This window comes from Dermochelys coriacea, chromosome 10, assembly GCF_009764565.3.
Source record: "Dermochelys coriacea isolate rDerCor1 chromosome 10, rDerCor1.pri.v4, whole genome shotgun sequence".
Classification (NCBI taxonomy): Eukaryota; Metazoa; Chordata; order Testudines; family Dermochelyidae; genus Dermochelys; species Dermochelys coriacea.
The window spans coordinates 48384665-48405537 of record NC_050077.1 but is presented as its reverse complement, the minus strand read 5'-3'; the positions used below and the strand labels follow the sequence as shown (position 1 = coordinate 48405537).

At 51.9% G+C, this 20873-nt stretch overlaps 1 protein-coding gene across 1 annotated transcript in view; it reads left to right on the top strand.

The window, feature by feature from the left end:
• The window catches only part of CSPG4 (chondroitin sulfate proteoglycan 4), a 76622-nt gene that overhangs the window by 33800 nt on the left and 21949 nt on the right, over positions 1–20873 (top strand). The window contains exons 2-5 of the mRNA XM_038418173.2: positions 9938–10101; positions 13231–16815; positions 18152–18631; positions 20350–20523. Of these exons, the coding sequence (XP_038274101.1) occupies positions 9938–10101; positions 13231–16815; positions 18152–18631; positions 20350–20523 (4403 nt within the window). The remainder of the gene's footprint in view (positions 1–9937; positions 10102–13230; positions 16816–18151; positions 18632–20349; positions 20524–20873) is intronic.

The following is a 20873-nucleotide window of genomic DNA, read 5'->3' as shown; positions in this document are numbered from 1 at the left end:
TCAGTTAAGCTATTCTTCTCTGCTGCAGGCCCCACTCCAGAGCACAGAAAAGAGTCCTCATCGTGGGGTCCAGCCCAGGGAGCGGGGCTTGGATGCATCGATCTCAGCTTGCTGGCGGGGCCAGACTCTGTGACGGTCTCTGTTCAGATGAATCCCCAATACGGCTGCTCATGACTGAGCGTGGGAGAGGCAACACATCAGGGCAACATGCACAAAAGTGCCTGACAGATGTGCACAAGAGTAGCCTCATCTCTGGCAAGCCCCCTCATGGCAGGACATAGCACAGCGGGCTCTCCTCATCGAACGCCCTTGTTGACTGCCATGCCAGCCTTACAGGGGTCTGCTTTTTCTCATGACACAGCCTCTGGCCAGATCCCTGATAGACCCCCCCATCCAGGGTAACAGAGAGCCCAACAAATGAGAGTCCAACGACTTCATGCTGTGTCTTGGATCCAAGTCCAGACTCCCTGGCCCAACCCTGCTCTCCAGGGTCATTGCACTTTTCTCAGTGGGCCTGTCCCACCCCACTCCTCTGGGTTCCAGCCCAGGGAACCTGCAGTGAGCAGGCAAGGTCTGTCTATTCACACCTCCCCCAGCTTCCTCCCGGGGCTTCTTCCTCCTTCAGCCCATCAGCAGCCCTTTCCCACAGCCCTTCCTGGGCCCAATGTGCACCGGTATTCTCCCCAGGCTCCACAGCCTCTCTAGGTTCACCCTCCCCCAGGTTCCCCTCCCCAAAAAATCCCAAATGAAGATACAAACTTAAAACACTGCTGCCCGCCATAGGCAGGACCTATTCTCCATCTTCAGATTCCCCTGGGCTCGGTCCCACGGCTGAACGCCTCCCAGGGCTTTCTCCACGGAAGGCCAGATCCTGCTTCACCCTGGTGGCTTCTCCTGGTCTCTTGCCGGAGCTCTCTACTGGGGAAGGTCCCCTAGGCCATTGCCCTGGACTTCCTGCCTCCTTCTCCCCTGAAGTCCTTCCCTCAGCCCCACCCTAGCTGGCTCTTATCCTTAATTCTGCTGACCAGGCCCTGTAGTGGCCAACAAATGCTCTACCTGAGCTTTCCAGCTCCCCTTAACCTTTCAGTGTCAGTCACAAAGCAGTCACCCAATACACTAACTGATGGAGGGTGCTGCCTTCATAAGACGCTGGGTTTAATTCCCTCAGCAGACAAGGAGCTAAGCCAGGATAGCACGAAGGGTCCCCTCTCCCAAAGCACGGCCTCCCTGGCTGCTGACAACTGCGTCTGGCTAAATCTCCCCCCACAATAAAGGCCCCGAGCCTGGGCTGTCCCATGCTGGCTCATGCCAGGGAACAGATAACGTTCCACCCTGCTGAAGCATCCCCAGGGCAGGGCATTCTCTGCCAGCCAGCTCCAAGTTAGGGAATTACTTGAAGTCTCTGATTCCTTAAGCATCTTGAGGGGTGACTCATCTTGCGGGCAAGGGAGGGGAAAAAAGTCTTGTTTTCTTGCCCTATTATAGGCGAGGCTGATGCCTCAGTGCCAGAGGTGGAGGGAGCTGCCATACACAAGACAAAGGAGGACCCAAGGGGAGAAGCCAGCCCCTGCACAAAGTGGCTTGGTTTAGCCACTAGGGCAGCATCACTGCTTGGGAGAGCGAGAGTGGGGAGCCCCTCGGCTGCATAAATACCTCTCCAGACAGTGGCTGTGCCAAGAATAGTGTGTTTTGAAGTAACGAAAGGGTAACCGGGGCGGGGAGTGACATGCAGCGCTTTCCAGACTCATCCATCGCTGGACCTGGCCCATTGGCAGCTCTTCTGTTGGGTGCACACTGGCAGCCTGCTTCCTGCGGCAGCCCAGGTGGCCCCGGCTGAAGCACTCAGCCTTTGCTTGTTTGCATCTGCTCCAGGGCAGTAATCACACGGGGGGGGGGGGGGGAGGGATTGTGGAGATGCTGGTCACAAAAAAGGAAACACAGAGCATCAGCCTATAATCTACTGGCTGCTGGCCGAGCACTTGGAAACTGTGACTGTGGCCTCTCAGTGCACGCCTTTCTCTCGCATCGTCTCTGCTTCTGGCAAGGCAGGGGAAAGTCATTTCCTGAGGGACATTTGGAGCTGGGAACAGGAGGTATTTTTAGCTCCAGGGCTGAGCACCCCAACCAGAGACGGTCACCGTGACCATCGAGCCCCACAGCACAGCCCATCAGGACAGGCTCCCACCCACCAGCATGCGGCAGTGAACACTGCGGCTATTATCTGCTCGGAAAGGAAGAGCGATGTGACTGCGTCCAGTTCCAGGGACAAGCCATTCCTCTGGGAGCTGGTTCTGGAGGGGGAGAAGGGGCGGCAGGGTTGGAGCATCGGAAAGGGGCACGGGACTGGAAATGAGCTTGGGGATCCCAGAAAACAGAAGAAGTAGAGACAGGGAAGAGAGGAAGGATAGTCCAGTGGTAAGGGTGCTACCAGAAACCTGGGTTCAGTTCTCTGCTTTGCCATGGACTTTCCTCTGTGACCTCGGGCAGGTCCCTTAGACTCTCTGTGCCTCAGGTTCCCTTCTGTAGCGGGGTAACAACACTGCCTTGTCTCACAGGAGTGTCATCAAGATAAAGACATTAACACCTGAGAGGAGGAGCTCAGCTACTACAGGGATGGGGTCAGATAAGTACCTTAGACAGGAAAGCAGCTTCACCAATCACGTGCAACAGGCAGAAACTCCCACTTCTTCCCCCAGGTGTAAATCACCAGCTGATGAGAGTGACACCACAACTGGATTAGCTGTGGGCTCAGGGTTTTTGAACCCCCCAAAATTCAGATCAGTGGGGTTGATTTGTACCCATTGCTGGACCACGTTAGTTGCTTTCTCTCAACCACCTTAGTGCCTGCACCACGGACACTTCTTACTTCTTTGTGCTGCAGCCGTGCCTGAGGCCCAACACAGAATAAGGGTGCCATGGGGCTGGATGCTGTACAGAGAACTTAAGACAAGACAGTCCCTGCCCCAAAGCACAGATGATCTTATTTATGAATGGCAAACCAGGCATTCAGCCAGGAGTGGCGGATCATATGGGGCTAATCATTCAAAGGAGGTGATTGTAGCAGCAAGCTAAACTAGGAGTTAGCTAAGAATAGCTGTGACTGGGAACTTCAGGTCCCCTCAGGTCAGCATCTCCATCCCAATTACACTGGCTCTTTGAACATGTGACAAAAAAAACCCAACGAGGAAAGTGTAATAGGAAAAAAACAGCAATTCAAATCCCAGAGCCCAGCTGGGGTTGGGCCTCAGCGTAATGGTCTCATTCCAGTGCCCCCTAGACACTTCCCCACACTGGAAAGCTGCTAGACATTACCACCATTGGTAGAGTGGGAGCCCAGGATGCGAACTACAGAGATTCTGGGAGTGAGGAGCGAGATGCTTTGGCTGGGTAGGTGGCCAGCGGATTGACATGCACTGACAGAGCTGTGGGCGGGATCCCGGACTGGAATAGTCCAGGGGGCTGCATTTCAGAACAGCCATGCACTAGCAGAGCCAGGGTGAGGGGTGCCGAAGATGGGAAGAGCACAGGGGCCTGGAAGTCAGGACTGAAGTGCTTTGGCACAGTTCAGTGGAGTCCCTGGGTTGGAAGAGCCGGCCAGAACTGAAGTGTATTAGCAGAGCTGTGTGGGGCCCCAAGACTGGAGCGGCAGTTATGCAGGTTAGGGTGGAGGGCCATCTGTTGATGCTGGCCTGGAGTAGCAGGGCATGTTACATGTCAAGAGTGAAGCAAAGCGGCAGGGGCTTGAGGGGAGTTTTACACAAAGCCTGGAGTACTTGCATATGCAGTGCTAGGTGTCCATGTTTTCATACACACTAAGAGAAAGGTTTTGAAAGGCACGAAAGGGCAGCGGGACACCTAACCCCCGCTGACTTTCAACCCCAGACATTCCACAATCATGAGCCAGATCATCCTGGAAACAATCCCGAGATTGGCTTAGAAACCGTGAGATTTTTAAAAATGAGAGCCACGAGGGGTCACGTTTTCAACTTCTCTGCAGCCCTGAGGACTAGAAATCTGGGGCAGGTTTTAAATGAAAGCTGAGAGTCTCGTGTAATCATAGGGCTCCAGGAGCTGGGGCTTTAAGAAAAACACCAAATATTGCAAAAGTTGGGAACACAAGCTACCTTTTGTGTCTAAATATCCCCCCACAAACTCTTGACACTTTACAAAGAAATCCGAGATCACTCTGGAACATTTAATGCAAACATATACTTTTTACCTGCGTCTTCAAATCCCAGACACCCTCAGCTTTGTTTTAAACTAAACCACTAAACTCAAGACAGCCTTTCCACTGCAACTCAACTGCCTCTGGATAGAGTCCCCATCCGGAGCTGGCTGCAGAGACGAGAAAGATAATAAATCTGAAATAAAGCGGGGATATGGGGAGACAAACAACAATAATTCACAGTTAGATAGCGCTTTTCCTAGGGAAGAATCCCAAAGCACTTTTAGGCTGTATGCAGGGCCATTTGCTCACAAAGGAAATGCAGATCTCTCCGGAGGCAGCAATCTTGCATCAGCACATTATACAACCTTTTTTTTTGGCAGAGAAATTGAAGGACAACCTCTATGGCAATTGCAGGGGGATTTAGATGGGACAGAACGTGCTCAATGCAGAGTGAGATACTCTGGCCTGTGCTAGGCAGGAGGTCAGACTAGATGATCAGAGTGGTCCCTTCTGGTGTCACAAACTATGAATCTGATTACCAAGGCCAGGATCAAACTCCCGACCCTATTTATTACTATTTGTATTACAGTGGGAGCTAGAGGCCCCAACCTAGATCAGAGCTACATTACACTAGGCACCGTACAAACACATAGGTGTGTCTTCACTGCAGAGCTAGCTCAGGCTCTTACCTGTGTTTTAGCCCTATGCCCCCCTAACATCCACACACAAAAGCCTTTTAGTTGGGTTCATATGAGTTTGGAACCTGGGCTTGCTCACGTTAGAGCCCAGGTTCCACTTTAAGGGAGCTCTAGTCTAACCCACCTATTTTGCAGCGTGGATTCAGGATGTCAACAGGGTTACAGAACCCAGGTCCTGACATTCCTCCAGTACCCTCCCACAGTGTCCCAGGGGCCATGTTTTCCTGCCTTTCTACATGATACAGCACTAAGAACCAAGGGATATGCCCCCAGAAATCCCAACACCTAACCCAGGTTTACCACAGTCCCAGCGTGGATGCGGCTACACGGGTCTGACCTGAATGTTCCCTTAGCACTGGGGATGCTCATGCCTGGGCTTGGCTAACCCAGGCATCCATCCCCGGCTGAGCTCTGCAGTGAAGACACCCATAGGGAAAGACAGCCAAAGAGCTTACAGCTTAAATAGAGACATCAAAGGGTGGCAAGGAACACAGAAGTACAGAGAAGATGGGGTCTGGGCATTCAGCAGGTCACTATCAGAACAAAGAACAGAAGCCAGTCCAACAGCATATCCACTAGACTATACTCCCTCTAGCCTAACCTTTTAAAAGGTGTCTTTAATCAGAAGCTCAGGGTTACCGCTCATTCAAAGACTGTGCTCTTCCATATGCAGAGCAGCCATTTACCATCAGTCTGGATGCCACTTCGTTCAGATGAAGGGAAGCAGCAAAACAAAAATCTAGGGAATTCTCTGTGAGCCAGAGCACAGTGTGTGTTTCCTCTGAAACATTCTGCATTCAGCTCTGCTCACAAAATGGCAAATGCTCCTGCAAGCAGGCCAATGTTGTAGAAGTGTAAAGGTGAGATAGAGAGCACAAAGTCATGCCCAATTAAGGACCTACATACACATCTGGCAGTGCCTTGCTGGCTCATGTCTCAGTCAAGCGCTGGTTCAGTGCCGATTCAGAGAGAAGAATGCCTCCTAGTGAAATAGTCAACGCAGTAAAAAAAGGCAAACTTTTTTTGGAGGAGCAATGTGCAGAGGAGGACAGTGACTTACAATGCCCTCATGGCTAAAAGCACACCTCTTGTGATTCATCTGGGCCAGGCTTCCAAAATGACACATACCAAGGGCAAATGTAACAACCAGGAAATGAGCAAGCACTTCAGATGTGCCCAGCGCTAACTAGGAGGGCGGGTTTCAAACGAGCACAAGCATGTACGTGTAGCTTCTTCTGCCCAACCAAAAGTTGGTGTAATACATGTATAAGACACGTATAATACACGTGTAGTTCTCAAAGGGAGACCAATGGTCAGCTTCCACTCTGCAGGGGAATGAGAACATTGTTTATGTGTCTAAATAACATCAGGGACGCCTCTAAATTATTGAAGCCATGAGACGGTCCCTAAAGGCTAGGATTCAAAAGACCGTTTGAAAGCTCAGATGGCAAACTCTACATAGGGGAAACTGATGGGTCGGAGTAGAGCAGCAACTCCCCTCAGCAAAGGAGCAAGGTTTAGCTAAAGAACAAACACAGGATTTTGAATTTGCAAGAAAATGTGTCAAAGAGGCAGGAGCCCAGGCTTTACCTCTTCCAGGCAAGTCAGTGTCACTATCTGTAACCTTTCCAATGATGGGCTTATTTCAAACTATCCCTTACAGATGCTGTTCCAAAGTCACCAAGTGCTGTGTTTGCTTTCCGTTTGCTCTGCAGCCTGTATTAGCAAATTTTACCTGCAGGGGATAAGCCTGGTTAATTTCCTGTCAGTTCTAGAAGCTGTCAGCTTCAGTCACTGAGTTAACTGGGCTCAATCTCAAGTCAAGCAGGAAAGCTTCTAAGGTCGTTAAAAATTGCAAATGTGTCACGTAGAATATGATCGTTTGGACACAATGATGAAATTCCTAAAATCAGACACCTAAAGGCAGCTGATATTTAGGAGCTGTTGGAAGGCAAACAAACTGCAAGGAGTGAGCTGGATTCTCCTCTCATTTGTACCAGTAATAAATCAGGAGTAAATCCACTGAAGACATGAGATGCCCGGTCCTAAGCAGCATTCCACTGATGCAAAATAGCTCAAAACCCAGCAGAACCAGCCTCTAGACAATCTCCCCTGCATCGGCAGAACCTGGTGTAGTGGGGAGCTGTTATGGTGGCTCCTTTCCCACCCCGCCTCATGGCTGCCAGGATAAGGGGCATGGCCAGGGAGGAGGGCATGGACAGGTCAGTGCCTCTGAAAATCAGACTACTTAAATACCTAAGTATGGGGTTAGATGCCTTATTTTAGGTAATGCACATTTGAAAATGCTGGCTGTAGCATTCAAAGAAGCCAAGCCCTAAACCTTCTTATTCTCAAAGACTGTCCCCCAAGATACGCCATGTTATAGTTTGATCATACCCGGTTGTTGGGATTGGGCAGAGTCAAGTCTCTGTTCTGTATATGAAGGATAAGAGGCAAGATGTTGGTATCTTTGGACACCTATGGGTGGATGAACCAGCAAGAGTCTGTGATAGATGGGCAGTGTTTTGTGACAATAGCGATGGAGGATGGGAAAATGTAAGAGGATCTCTGATCTATAAGTTGAAACCGGGCAGTGATACCGAGCAGAGTTAAGGTCATTTCTGGGATATCCAAGGTTTTGTTTTAAACTTTTATATTTATTTAAGAGACGGCACGGATTGGGACTGTGTCTGTATATTTATATACCATGCATACATATTCTATAAATATATGCATATATGTACTATACACATATACATATTATATATGTGTATACATACACACATACCTCTCACAAATAATCTACAAAAGAAGGTGTCAGTGGTTAGGATATGTGCTGCGAATGGAAAAAGAACACTTACCAATGGAAGTGGAACACTTGAATGGAAGCCAGAAAACGCAAGAAGAAAGAGAGGAAGACCACGAATGACATGGAAATGAACAGTTCTGAACGACATCAAGCACCTAAGTATGTAATGGGAAGATTCAGAGAGAAGGGCAGTTGACAGGCAACGATGGCAATTGCGGGTAGCCCAATGTGCAGAAAAGCATGGGATGGACTAAGTAATACACACACACACACACACATATACAAAAACTACATTAAAATGTTCTAAAACTTTGCAAAGTCAAGCACTCAAAAGTTTAAAAAGTTAGGAAATGCCAGAATTTGGGTTGCCTGAGCAACTTTAATTCTGCCCCCTTGGACATACGCATTATGACAGCGTCTTTAACTACAGGAGCACATGCTTTTTTTTTAATTGCTCCTAATTCTAGAATTTCCCAACTTTGGAGTGCTTGACTTTGCAATCTTAAATTTTTTGAATGTGTTTTTTTTGGTATGGAAAATAAATAGCTGTATAGATATACATTGTGCACACACTGACGTATAAAAGAATAAACTTCCCTGTCACCGAAAAGAAGCCACTTTGGGGGTGAAATTCAGAAACTATTGAACAGTACAAAGCAACAGCATGCAGTTGCGTACACCGAGAATAAAGAAGAATACAGTATCCAACTGCAACGGCAGAGGGAATTTTGGTAGGCAGAATATACACATATTACAAAGGGGAGAATAAGGTCAGCGAGCCAGATCCTCAGTTGGTGTACATCAAGGTCATTTTGTCAACTTCAATGGAGCTACACTGATTTATACCAGTTGAGGTTCCGGCCCAGGGACTGATACAGCCACTACTGAAGCCTTATGTCTGTTCCTTGCAGTGGGGTATCGAATGAGCCTTTTCCACCTCTACCAGCCATGTCCAAAACTGGAATTTGGCTAGAACGCCGCAGTTCACACACCAGCTCTTGTGAAAAGATGACACGAAAGATCTCGCTCCAGCCCAATCTCATGCCAGCTGTGCTCTGAGAAACACAGCCTTCCTCGTCTTTACCACCCAGCTCTATGGCGTCTCATGGGAAAGGGACACCCAGGAAAGGGGAAAGGATTTGTCTGAAGCACTTTCCTTCCTTTTTCCTGTGCCACCGATATCCAACAACTTGCAACACATTTCTGTGGAGCGAAGCATGCTGCTGTCAGAGCGGGGCAGCTCCTGAAGGTGACACCAACAGAGACCCCTGAGAGGAAGAGAGGGAAGCTGCTTAAATAACACTGCCCTGGGTATATGCACTGCTGAACACCAGAAAAGAGAGAGGTTTTAGGAGTGCAGCGGGTAGCAAAAAGAGACAGTGTTGTGTTAGTCTGCTGACCTGCTTTCCCCACCTACTGACAGTGAGGGGTATGTGCAGCTTCCTCCATTGTATTTGTGTTTGCTTTTCACAGAGTTTTTGAATGTTGCAGGGTGACGAAATAATACAGGGGCTGGAGAGGTTAGAGTATTTCAGTTCCTGGCTGATGGAAATCCAGCAAGGAGATTAGATCTCCCATTAATTTAGCCCCGTAAGTGGTTCCTTGAAGTTAAAAACAAAAGATTGCTCAGAAAAAAATAAACCTGAATAGCAAAGACACTTGGGTTCCTGCAGACGGCAGCTGCTCTGCACTACCAGGTGAAAGTGCTGGCTTTAATCCCTAACTCTCCATCTCTCCTCCTGGCCTGGCTGCAGCTGGCGCTATGGGGGCAAGACACTCAGCCCCCCAGTTGTAATGCAGCTGTGCCAGAGGCCCCAGATGAGATCAGGGCCACAGTGTGCTAGGCACCATCGAGACTAGGTACTCTTGGGCTGTCCACACCCCAAAGACCTTACAGTCTAACAGTTAAGGCAGACAAAGGGTGGGAGAGGAAGCAAAGGCAGAAAGAGGTTAAGTGACTTGCCAACATCACCCAGCAGGGCAGTGGCAGAGCAGGGAATAGAATCCAGGTCTCCCGAGGCCCCATCCAGTAGACAAAACGTTCACCCCTTTGACTGGAGAGTGTGCTGCATGTCGCTCACCAACAACCTCTGATGGACAGCCTAGGAACATGGCTGATGGTCTACAATGGGAGCCCTGTGACTAAGTCACAGGGCAGGGGCCCTTCTGCAGGGGAGAAGAGGGGGGTTCTCTTGGCCCCATGTGGTGGTCAAGTCACCTAACAAGAGCCCAGGCCCTGAACCTCTTCTCTTTCCCTCTCAGCCTCTTTCTTTGGAGACAGCTACGTGGACATGCCTTTGGTGGAGGCGTACAGCACAGTCCAGCTCCACCTGCAGTTTTCAACAAGCCAGCGGAGTGGGCTCCTCTTCCTTGCTGCAGGACAGACTGACTATCTCCTGGTGGAGCTCCGCTCTGGCATCCTGCAGGTCAGCAATGCTCTCTCCTCCCTGCAGCAGGAATGGCAAGGTTACTGCCACATTTGGCCTCAGGGTAGACAGGCAGGTCTCCGCTGACATCAGTGGGGCTGTACCTGCTTACTCTGAGATTTGACCCAGTGTGAGAAGCACAGTGGGGAGGCTGGGATCTTGGGGGAATGGGAGGTTGTGAGCCTGGCCGTGTTATCTAGGCACGAACACTCACCCGTGCTGCATGTTTTTAAGGACAGCGTCTTCTCTTTGGATACTAACCAAGTTCACAAAACACCCTCTGGGGCCTGGGGTCAGGCTCAGCACGGATCAAGTCCTGGGACCCTGAACAGGGGTGCAGTGCCATGTTGCTACCTCCCCTGGCAGTCAGACCAAGCAGACGTGTCTAAGGCAAAGAACACCAAGCGGGAGGGACAGGACATCCTGCAGGGGGAAGCCCCGGAAACAGCCACCTCAGGAGGGATCTCTGGCTTTGGCAGGAAATCCCAGGAGGGAGTGGGGGTCTTGGCCTATTGCCCAGTGTGTCAGTGCTGTTGAGAGCCGAGCCCTACAGTTGTTTCTAAATGGCCCTCTGCCCCTTCCCCTGGCTGCCAATCAGGAGCTCTGCCAAAGCCCAAATCGTGGTGGAGACAGAATCTGTACACCTTCACTGTGGAGCTGACTATTTTACCAAGCTCTGAAAGCCCTTAATCCAAGCCCATTTGCCACCTGCCCAACTAGCAACCGGCAGGACGCCGTGCAAGCACCACACAAGAGCCTGATGCTAATGCCGCACCTGCTGACAGTCCGGTAGCAGGGTGGGGCAGCTCCAGAAAAGTGACCAAATCCAGGACACCAGTTGGGAAAAGTCCCAGACTGCCACAGGAGTGAGTGGGGCAGAGGGATGAACCCCACATCTGTGTGGTTGTACCAAGGTATGTCACAAAGAAAGAATAAGGAGTGTCCCCAACACACGTTCCCTTCCCCCACACCTCTCTAGGTCCAAGAGAGCCGCCAGGGCTACCCCACGGACCACAGAGCCTGGCAGGCTGCAGCGCCTGGGAGATGATGGGTTGAGGTTTCTCTAATGGAGGCCATCTGTCAGGAGAGATCCCGCCCGCCTCTTCCCTCAGGTTCCTTCCTCCAACCCTCTACTTAGCCCGGCTCCGAGGCTGCTCTTTGTGGGGACGGCTGAGGAAACCAAGCCTGCTATTTCCCTGGCAGGCAGGGAGAGCAGTGGTTACGAGCAGAGCCAAGCCAGCCCCTTGGCAATGAGGACATCAGGAAAGAAGAGTCAGCATGGGGCTGGTCTCCTCTGTGTGGGAGAGGGAGGTAGAGCATTGCAGCCAATGAGGATCTCTGGCCCCACTGCTTGCAAAGCACTGCCCCCATCTGACCGACTCAAGACAGGAGCCTGGAACAGAGCTGCTGATCCAGGCCCAGAGACAGGGTGGGAGCCAAGAGGAGGGAGCCTCTAGAGAAAGCACATGGCACTCAAATTCGATATCCTTTGGAGGGACTGGGGGAGTATCCCAGGATGGATAGAGAGGGAGGGTAGGACAAATAGACAGACAATTGATTGATCCACAACTCCACCGCCCTAGCTGAATCATCCCAGCCAGGGGTCCTGGAACAATTTGTATGGGGGGGTGCTGAAGGCAGAAACCATGTGTTTGGTGTTTGTTACTACTTCAAGCCAGGGAGGCGCAGTAGCACCCCCCAGCACTCCTAATTCCAGCACCTATAAACCCAGCGATAAATTATTACCCCACCCCAGTTCAGCTCTGCAGGCCAGCAAACTGCGGGAGAGGTAGAGCTAAACCTCACCCATTTCCTGCCATGCTCCACCCCCCCATTCTAGGGTGGGGAGCCGCAGGTACCTACTCACCCCCACACACCCAAATGTTTAGTCTAGGCTGCCTGTGCAGAGGCATAAAGGACTTTCTGATTCCTCCTTATGCCCCTGGACAGATGCACAGGCTAAGGGACCCCCAAGCCCTAACTGATGAGCACCAAACACATGCCTAATTACAAGACAGATTGACAGGCAGCCCGGTTACAAGCCTCAGAGAAATACCTATCGCTGAATTACCTAGACTGTCTATTGTATGTGCACATCCATAGCGATGACTCTCCAAAAGCCAGCACTTGCCAACAGCTATCAACAGCTCCCAAAGGGATTTCCCCATTCTAGGTATGGGGGGAATGGATTAGTTATCAGGTCTGAGTCATATCTGTTAGCAAATGCTGAGCTTGGTACATGGCAATCGATCGCCCTGCGCATTCATGCGCAACAAACCGCATCAATGCAACATTAAGGCGGCATCATTAAGTTGCCCTTTATTTCCTACTCCTGTTTTTCCTTCTGAAATGTGCTGCTTAATATGGCTCTGCCTATGTCAATGTCTCTAGGATGTGCAAAGAAGCCATGCTAATGTTGCTTTTGAAACCTTGGCCAAATTCTGTGTTGGCACAATGGGTGTAGCTCCTTTGAGTTCAATGCAGCTTTGCACATTTACATTTGAAGAGAATTTGGCCCGGTTGGTTTTGCATTAAATAAGTCCTTTTTAAATTTATTTTAACTATGCAACCTTACAATTGCCTTGGCATCATTTTTGCATTTCATTTCCTTCTTTGTTTTTAACATTAAAGTGATGGGAAGCTCTTTGTGGCAGGGACCTGCTTTTTCTGATGTGTGAGTTTTAGTTTTCTGGCTGGAGACCCATAACATTTTCTGCAAGGCTGGGCTCACAGGACAAGAGCACATCAGCCAGTCCTGGAACAGCTATATCTTCAGTGAAGATTCTTCATAACAGAAAAAGAAAGAGGTCTGGATCTCCCAGTTCTATGGAGCTGTGCTTGGTGCAAAACCAGAGGGGAGGGCAGAGCAAGGATATCTTTAAGCCATCTTTAAGCTGTCCTTATCCTAAGGCCAGCCTAAAGCTGGGCTGGTCTTCAGCATAAATGGGAGCAGATTTAAGGCTGCTGTGACTTGTATCTGGTGGCTCATTGCCCCAAGGGGCTGTCTTGGCAGCTGGAGATCTTTGGGGCACAAGGACACCCGGCCATGCCCTGTGTCTTTGTCCATGTCAGAGAACTTTTGGCTTGTCCCAAGGTTCTAACTCCACTTTTCATCCTCTCTCACTGCAGGTCAGACTAGAGCTGGGCTCAGAAGAAGTGACGATCCAGTCTCCAGCAGTGCCACGCCTCGATAATCTAGTAGCCCACGATGCTGAGCTGTCGGTGGGAGATGGTAGGATGACTCTGACTGTGGATGGCCTCTTTAACACCTCTGTGGAGATCCCAGGTCCCCTACAGCGGCTGGACATTCAGTACGGCCTCTGTGTGGGTGGGACAGGGAGTCTGGAGCTGCCATACCTCACCGGGTCCAGCTCTCCGTTCAGAGGCTGCCTCCATATGGCAAAGTTCAATGGCCTCGATGTTCTCTCTCCGTGGACATCTGACGCTGGCTCTACAATGTTCCACGAGATTCGAGAGGGGTGCAGCGAGGAGTTCTCTGCCAGGCCAGATGACCCCTTCGGCTTCCTGAGCCCACGCTCTTATATTGCTTTCCCGGGGTGGAGCGCAAGGGAAGAAGGTACTATCGAGTTTGTGATCATGACAAGCATCAAGCACGCCCCCCTGATCTACCATTCGGGGCTGCAGAATGACTTCCTCTACCTGGAGATCTACGACGGGCGCCTGAGGGGGGTGGTGGAGAAAGGCAATGGGGCTGTCATCCTGCACAATAACATCTTCATCAGTGACGAGCAGCAGCACTACGTGAAGCTTCACGTGGACATCTACAAGTTTGAGATCCTTGTCGACTACTATGCCTCGAGGACTTCCAACAGGGGAATCCACAGCTACCTCGATCTCCAGGGCAGCCTCTTCTTCGGCGGCATGAATGAAAACGCCTTCCGCAGGCTAAAGGAACGCCAGCTTGCTTTCACTTCAGGAGGCAGCACTGCCAACAGCTCCTTCATTGGCTGCATGGAGGACCTGAGGGTCAACCTGGAGAAGAAGAGCCTGCAAGACGCTATGGTCACAAAGGACATAACACCCGGCTGCAGGATGCAGGAGCAGTACTCAGATTATGAGGATGCATATGAGCGAGACGAGGCACCCACCACCCCAACTCCTGACGTCTGGCAGGGAGCATTAGGCCCAGTGGTAGAACCATGCCACCTTGATCCCAACCTCCCTCCTGCCTTTGCTAACTTCACCAGATTGCTGCATGTCAGCCCCCTGGTCGTAGCTGAAGGAAGCATGGCCTTCCTGGAATGGCAACATACCCAACCTACAATAGACCTAAGCAGCGCAAACATCAGACAGTCTCAAGTCCTCTTTAGTGTCACAAATGAACCCAGACATGGCCAGCTGGAACTAGACATCCACGGCTCTAGGAACAGAAGGAAATTCACATTGCTAGACATAGCAAATCGGAAAGTCAAGTATGTTCATGATGGCTCTGAGGGTCCCATGGATCAGCTGATGCTGGAGGTAACCGTCACGACCCGAAAGGGGATTCCTGAGTGTTTATGGCAAGGCCAGACATACCTGCTGCCAATAAAGATCAGCCCCATCAATGATGCCCCGCAGGTGATCTTCCCCCACGGAGACCTCATGGTGATTCTGGAGCACACGCGAAAGCATCTAAACACAGACATCATCCAGGCCCTTGATGATGACACACCCTGTGACAGTCTGAAATTCCAGCTGCTTGGCGGCAAGAGGATGGAAGAAGGTTACGTGGAATATGACTTTAAGCCTGGGGTGCCCACAGAAGAGTTTTCCTGCAGGGACCTGGAAGCAGGCAACGTGGTCTATGTCCACCAGACTGGCCCAGCATTACAGGTCATCTTCCAAGTTAGCGATGGCTTGGTAAGAAGCCCAGTGGCCACTTTAAGAGTCATCGCTATAGAGCCTGACATCCAAGTGCGCAACAACACTGGCTTGTTTGTCTCACAAGGAAGTGCCGTTCCAATTACCACAGCCAACCTCTCTGTGGAGACCAATGCTGTGAAACAAAGAGTGAACATCCTGTATCGCCTCACAGAGCCTCTCTGGTATGGTGAAGTCCAGAAGCAAGGGAGCATGGGAGGGGAGTGGAAGAGAGTTGAGTCCTTCCACCAGCAGGACATTGTGCAAGGGCGCATACAATACTTCAGCATGGATCCTGAGCACCGGCTGGAAGATGTAATGGAGAAGCTGAGGTTCGAGGTCCAAGTTGGCCAGAAGACCTTACCAAACAACACTTTCCTAATCAGGATCAAGAAGGCCACCATCAAGATGAAGACTCTGGTCCCCCTTCAGATGAAGAACAAGCGGCACCAAAACATCACCACCAGGGAAATGGAAGCAGCACTGGAGGATCCAAGCTCTGACCCAGTTTCCTTCTTCTACATCATAATCCAGGCACCCAAAAAGGGGAACCTTGAGCTTCTTGGTAGCAGGCTGACAGAGGGCTTTGGATTTACCCAACAGGACTTGCAGAGAAAACACCTAAGCTACAGTGCAACAATCAGGAACTCTAAAGAGACTGAGGACTCTTTCCAGTTCCGTGTCATGGCTGATGCCCAGTATTCCCCCATGTACACCTATATGATAAGCATTGGTGGGGACCCAGATGCACCTGTCCTGACCAATGTCCTTCTATCTGTCCTGGAAGGAGGGCAGGCTGTCATCTCCAAGGACCACCTGTTTGTGAGGAGTTTGAATAACATGGACTACCTGTATGAGGTGATTGAAGGGCCGACGCATGGGAAGCTGGTCTGGAGGACACCATCCGACTGGCCTTCCCATGAGAAGGTCATAACAGAGTTCACCAATGAGGACATTCTCCAGGGCAGGCTTCTGTATCAGCATGACAACTCTGAGACCATAGAGGATGATATCCCATTTGTGGCCATCAAGCAGGGCGAGGGCAGTGCTGACTCTGACACAGAGGAAGTGAGAGGTGTCTTCAGAGTCTCCATCCAGCCCGTCAATGACCACCCACCAGTTCAGGTAGTGAGCAAGGTCTTCAATGTAGTGCGGAATGGGCAGCGCCTGTTGACCACCAATGACATCGCCTTCACAGACCAGGACTCCGGATTCTCTGACACACAGCTGGTGCTGGTGAGGAAGGACATTCTCTTTGGTAGCATTATTTCCATTGATGACAGGAGCCGCCAGGTGTATCGCTTCACACAGGATGACTTGAGGAAGAAGAAGATTCTCTTTGTCCATTCTGGAGCGGACCGGGGCTGGATACAGCTTCAGGTCTCTGACGGCCTGCACCAAACTGCAGCCCTCCTGGAAGTACAGGCCTCGGACCCCTACATCCAAATTGTCAACAACACTGGCTTAGTCATCCACCAAGGGAGCCAGGGGACCATTGACTCCTCCATTCTCAGCCTGGAGACCAACATGGACATAAGGAATGATGAGGAAATCTGGTTCCAGATAACTACCCCGCCAAGGTGGGGGGTGGTGCTGAAAGGGGCCCAGCCAGTGATTTCCTTCTCCCAGAAGGACCTGCTGGCAGGAGAAGTGATCTATCAGCACAACAGCAGCAGGAATGCCAAGGACAAGTTCCAGTTCTCTGTGGAAGCTAACCAGGTGGCTGTGGAAGACACGCTGGAGATCACTGTGTTCCTGGACACTCATCCTAGTCCCCTGACCATCGTCCACCATGAGAAGATACACGTCTTCCAAGGAGAACCGGTTGAGATTAAGAAAGACTACTTACTGGTAAGTAACACCTTCTGTAGGCATCTGCCCTTGCTTTTATTCACCCTCCCCCCATGTATCTTCCTGGCTACAGGACATGGGATAGCAAATTCTGCTAGTAAATCCTATAGGATCTTCTTGGAATTGAATAGGGGAAAGAGCTTCAAATGGGTATGAATTTTCCCAGCACATCCTTCCTACTGACAGGCTAATAATCTGTGAATGCAGGTGCCTCTCACAGGGAGGATGATGCACGGTGATAATTGTCTTGCACAAGACACACCACCACTGAAAACAACCGAGGGCTGGAGTTACTGTGCTCTGCGGGGGTCCCAAAGAGAGGTGCATGGAACACTTATCCCTTAAAGTGCGGTATTACCACAAAGGATGACCCAGTACTTTTGTCTTGTGGGATTCCGGGGTTATCCTCACTCACCGATTTCCAGATCAAAGTTTCTCATTCTGCATGTAACAAGATGGGCTGGTGAAGGTTGGGTGTGGATACAGTTCTAACTGCCCAGCCCTTTTAAAAACACCCCCTGGGACCTGGGAGTCAGACTGAGTCCGTGCCATCTTGTGCATCAGCACTGCTAATGAAGATCCTACTGTCCAAATTCTTCTACACCTGTGCAATCCTGTTGTCTGAGGTTATGTCCTCAACAGGTCTCTGTGGGTTGGCACAGGTGTCACTGAGATAATGGTGTTGCACAGGTGGACCTGGGGGTACAATTGGCCCTGGCGAGCCTCGATTATTGCTGATGTGTGAGAAGGGGAGAGGCCCACTTGACTCTCAGATCTCAGGGCAGTTTGCAAGGCTGGCTACTAACAAATCCCATCTTTGTAGCTGCAATCTGCATAAATCTGATCCGGGGGTCAGGAGATACCGTGAGCATGGAACCCCACCACGCCATCGTTACAGAGCTACTTCTCAGGTTAGAGCCATGCTGCAAATAAGGAGCCTGAAGAACCAGCCCCACTGAATGCAAGATTCTCCATTGCCCTGCTCCCTGCACAGCCATTTCCACCAGTGCTCAGTGGGTGTGCAATGATACTTACTCAGAGTGGTAGCATTTGATACCCCTTGACATTGGTGGCAATGGACCAGGCACCAGGCAACAGAGTCCAGGCCCATGGTGTTCAGTAGAATGGACTAGGCCTCACTCTCATCTGCTCTGTAAATCATGGCCACTTTAACCCCTCTGGGCACTGTTAGGGGCTTTTATCCAATTGAGAGTCGGGCTCCCTGTGTGAATGGGGGAGGAGTCACACCTTGCTCCCACCAGAAAGAAGTGCCTCTCCCATCAAAGGATGGAATCAACCAGGCCTTGACAACTCTCTCTCTCTCTCACGGACATAGGTAGTCCACGAGGATATCCCTCCTCGGGAGATTATCTACTCAGTGACCAGTCCCCCGCTCTCAGGATCCCTGATGATGGTTTACCACAGCGGCACCTCCGACGAGCCTCCCATCTTGAACCCCATACAGTCCTTTACCCAGGAGGACATCAACGAAAGCCAAGTGCTCTACCTGCACTCCAGGCCCAAGGGGCAGAGTGACCAGTTCACTGTGGACATCACGGCCAGTGGGGCAGAGGCCCTGGAGGGGATTGTGGTGGACCTAGAGGTCCTTCCCTTTTCAGTCCCCCTGGACATCCATAACTTCACAGTGACTGAAGGGAGCTCCATAACCCTCTCCACAGACATCCTGACCATCCCCAACACCTATTTCACAGCCCTGAATGTGGAGTTCATAGTTCCCAAGCCCCCGAGACACGGCGTCATCCAGAATATGGTCAGACCTGAAGAGGGCAACCTGCACTTCTTCACCTGGAATGAGGTATGGAGCTGACCTCTCCAGAGGCTGATTGATACGTCTAGAAAGACTTTGTGCCAGGTTAAAACCCAGGGTCTTGATCCTGATCCCCCAGTGGTGGAACTCCACAGATCCAGTGGAGTTACTCCTCATTTACACCTGTGCAAAGCGAGATCAGAATCAGGCCCCAGGGATCAGGGCCAGATTAACCTTTTGTGGGCACAGCACTAAACATATTTGTGGGCCCCCATAGAGGCAATGGAGGATGGTGCAGGGAGGTCAGTCCCTGGAGCGAGGGGCCAGCCAGAGTCAATGGGGCATGGCATGGCAGTGGCAGCCCTGCTCCATCCAATGTGAGGGCACTATTTACAAACCGGCAGTTGCCAGACACACAGTGGCCTGCCCGGCCCCATGTTGCCAGCATGCCCCTTCCCCTCAGGGGCAGGCCCATGCCACAACATACAGCCCTCCCCCCCGCCCAACAACTCCCGACTCCCAATGGCCAGAGGCCCCCGAGACCCACTATTCCAAGTGCCCCACCCAGACCCACTCACAAATGCACAGTGCCCTGCACAACACCATCCTTGCCCACAGCCCCACCACAACTGCCCAGCACCCCCCACCGAACCCTCACTCCCTATTGCCTCAACACACACAGATTCTCCCCGCCCCTTCACAGCCCAGCTCCCCCCATACGCCCCATAGACCCACTCCCCCAAGCCATGCCTCCCGGCCGCACTCACTGGCCTTGCTGGGAGGCGACTGTGTGTGATGGGCTGAGCCAGCAGTGAAGCCAGAGCTGGTCCCAGGGCCGGGAATTGCTCCAGCCCCTTGGGAGTGACGCAATCAGCCAGGCCAGGACCTGCCCCGGCCAGGCTCCCTCAAGATGCACTTGCCTGGACTGGCACAGCCAAGCCCTCTGCACTGTCTTCCCCCCCACACACACACACCTGGCTGAGACTGGCCAGGCTTCTGCACCAGTCCCAGGTGGCTCAGCTCCGGGAGACAGGTGGGGCCCCAAAGATGGTAGGAAGCAGAGACTGCCCAGAGCCGGAGGTGCCCTGGGGTCTGGCCAGGGGGCTGAGGAGCAAGGGGTGGGGCCAGAGGGTGGAGAGGAGCTCTCAGACAGCCAGCAGGCAGGCCAAGAGGAGCAACTGGTGGGCGGGGGAGCCAGGGGGGTCTCAGGGTGCAGTGCAAGTGGAGCAGGCCAGGGGCCCTTCTGAGCATGGGCCCAGCTCCATGGAGCCACTGGAGTCATTGTAAACCTGGCACTGCCAGGGATACCGGAGGTTAGGAAGCTGAACAGACACAGCAGCTGAAAGGATCCACGTTTGTTTCATGTTCAGAGATCAAGGTGCACAGAGGTTTACCTCCTACCTTTGTTCCCTGCACAGATCTTCCCCCGGTATCAGGAATGGGGGGAGGGGATTGTGTGCACACAGCCAGGTCTGTCTGATGGGATGAACCCGGGTGGACAACTCAGAACAGGAGGCCTATGTGAGGCCTATCACCGTAGTCCTCCTCCAACGGCTCCCCATGGCAGCTCAGATGACCTGCTCCCTGTAGAGCTCCAGGGAGCCTGCTCTGATGAGCACAGGCCTTGTGCTACCCCTGCTGTAGTTCCATTGGCCTCGACATCCCTGCACAAGGGAGTGGTCAGGCCCACTCGTACGGTGGCTTCCCAGAAGAGCCTGTTAGAGGGTGAGCCCCTCCCAGACTCCTCAGATCTCCATTGCCCACAGGTGGAGCAGCAGCTCATCCAGTACGTGCACGACGGCAGCGAGTCCCTGGCCGATAGCTTCACCATCGTGGCCAATGCCTCCAAGGTCAACCGGCAGAGCCAGCCCAAAGCCATCTCCATCACTGTCGTGCCACGCAACGAGGAGCCCTCAATCACCATCAACGCCGGGCTGCAGGTAACCCTCCCCTGCCAGGACACACAGCTCCATGACCTCTGCTCCTGTGACCTAAGCTGCCAGTCATACAACCTCCAGGGCAGCATCTCCTGCCCCCTCAGAGCAGTAACATGCATCTCCTCCCTCCACTCTGCAACCCATTGGACCCCAAGGGGGAATCAGACCCAGAAAGAATCTGCCCCCATCTCCTCACCCTCCACTACTGTGTCTGCCCTTTCCTCCTGACCAGTGGGATTGTCTCCCCTGCTCTACTCTGCCCTAGCACTGCTGCTGCCCCACCACCAGAATACAAAGCCCCCCATTCCCGCTAAAGAGAATCCCCTCCCAGCTGTTGCAGCCCCGTGCAGCCT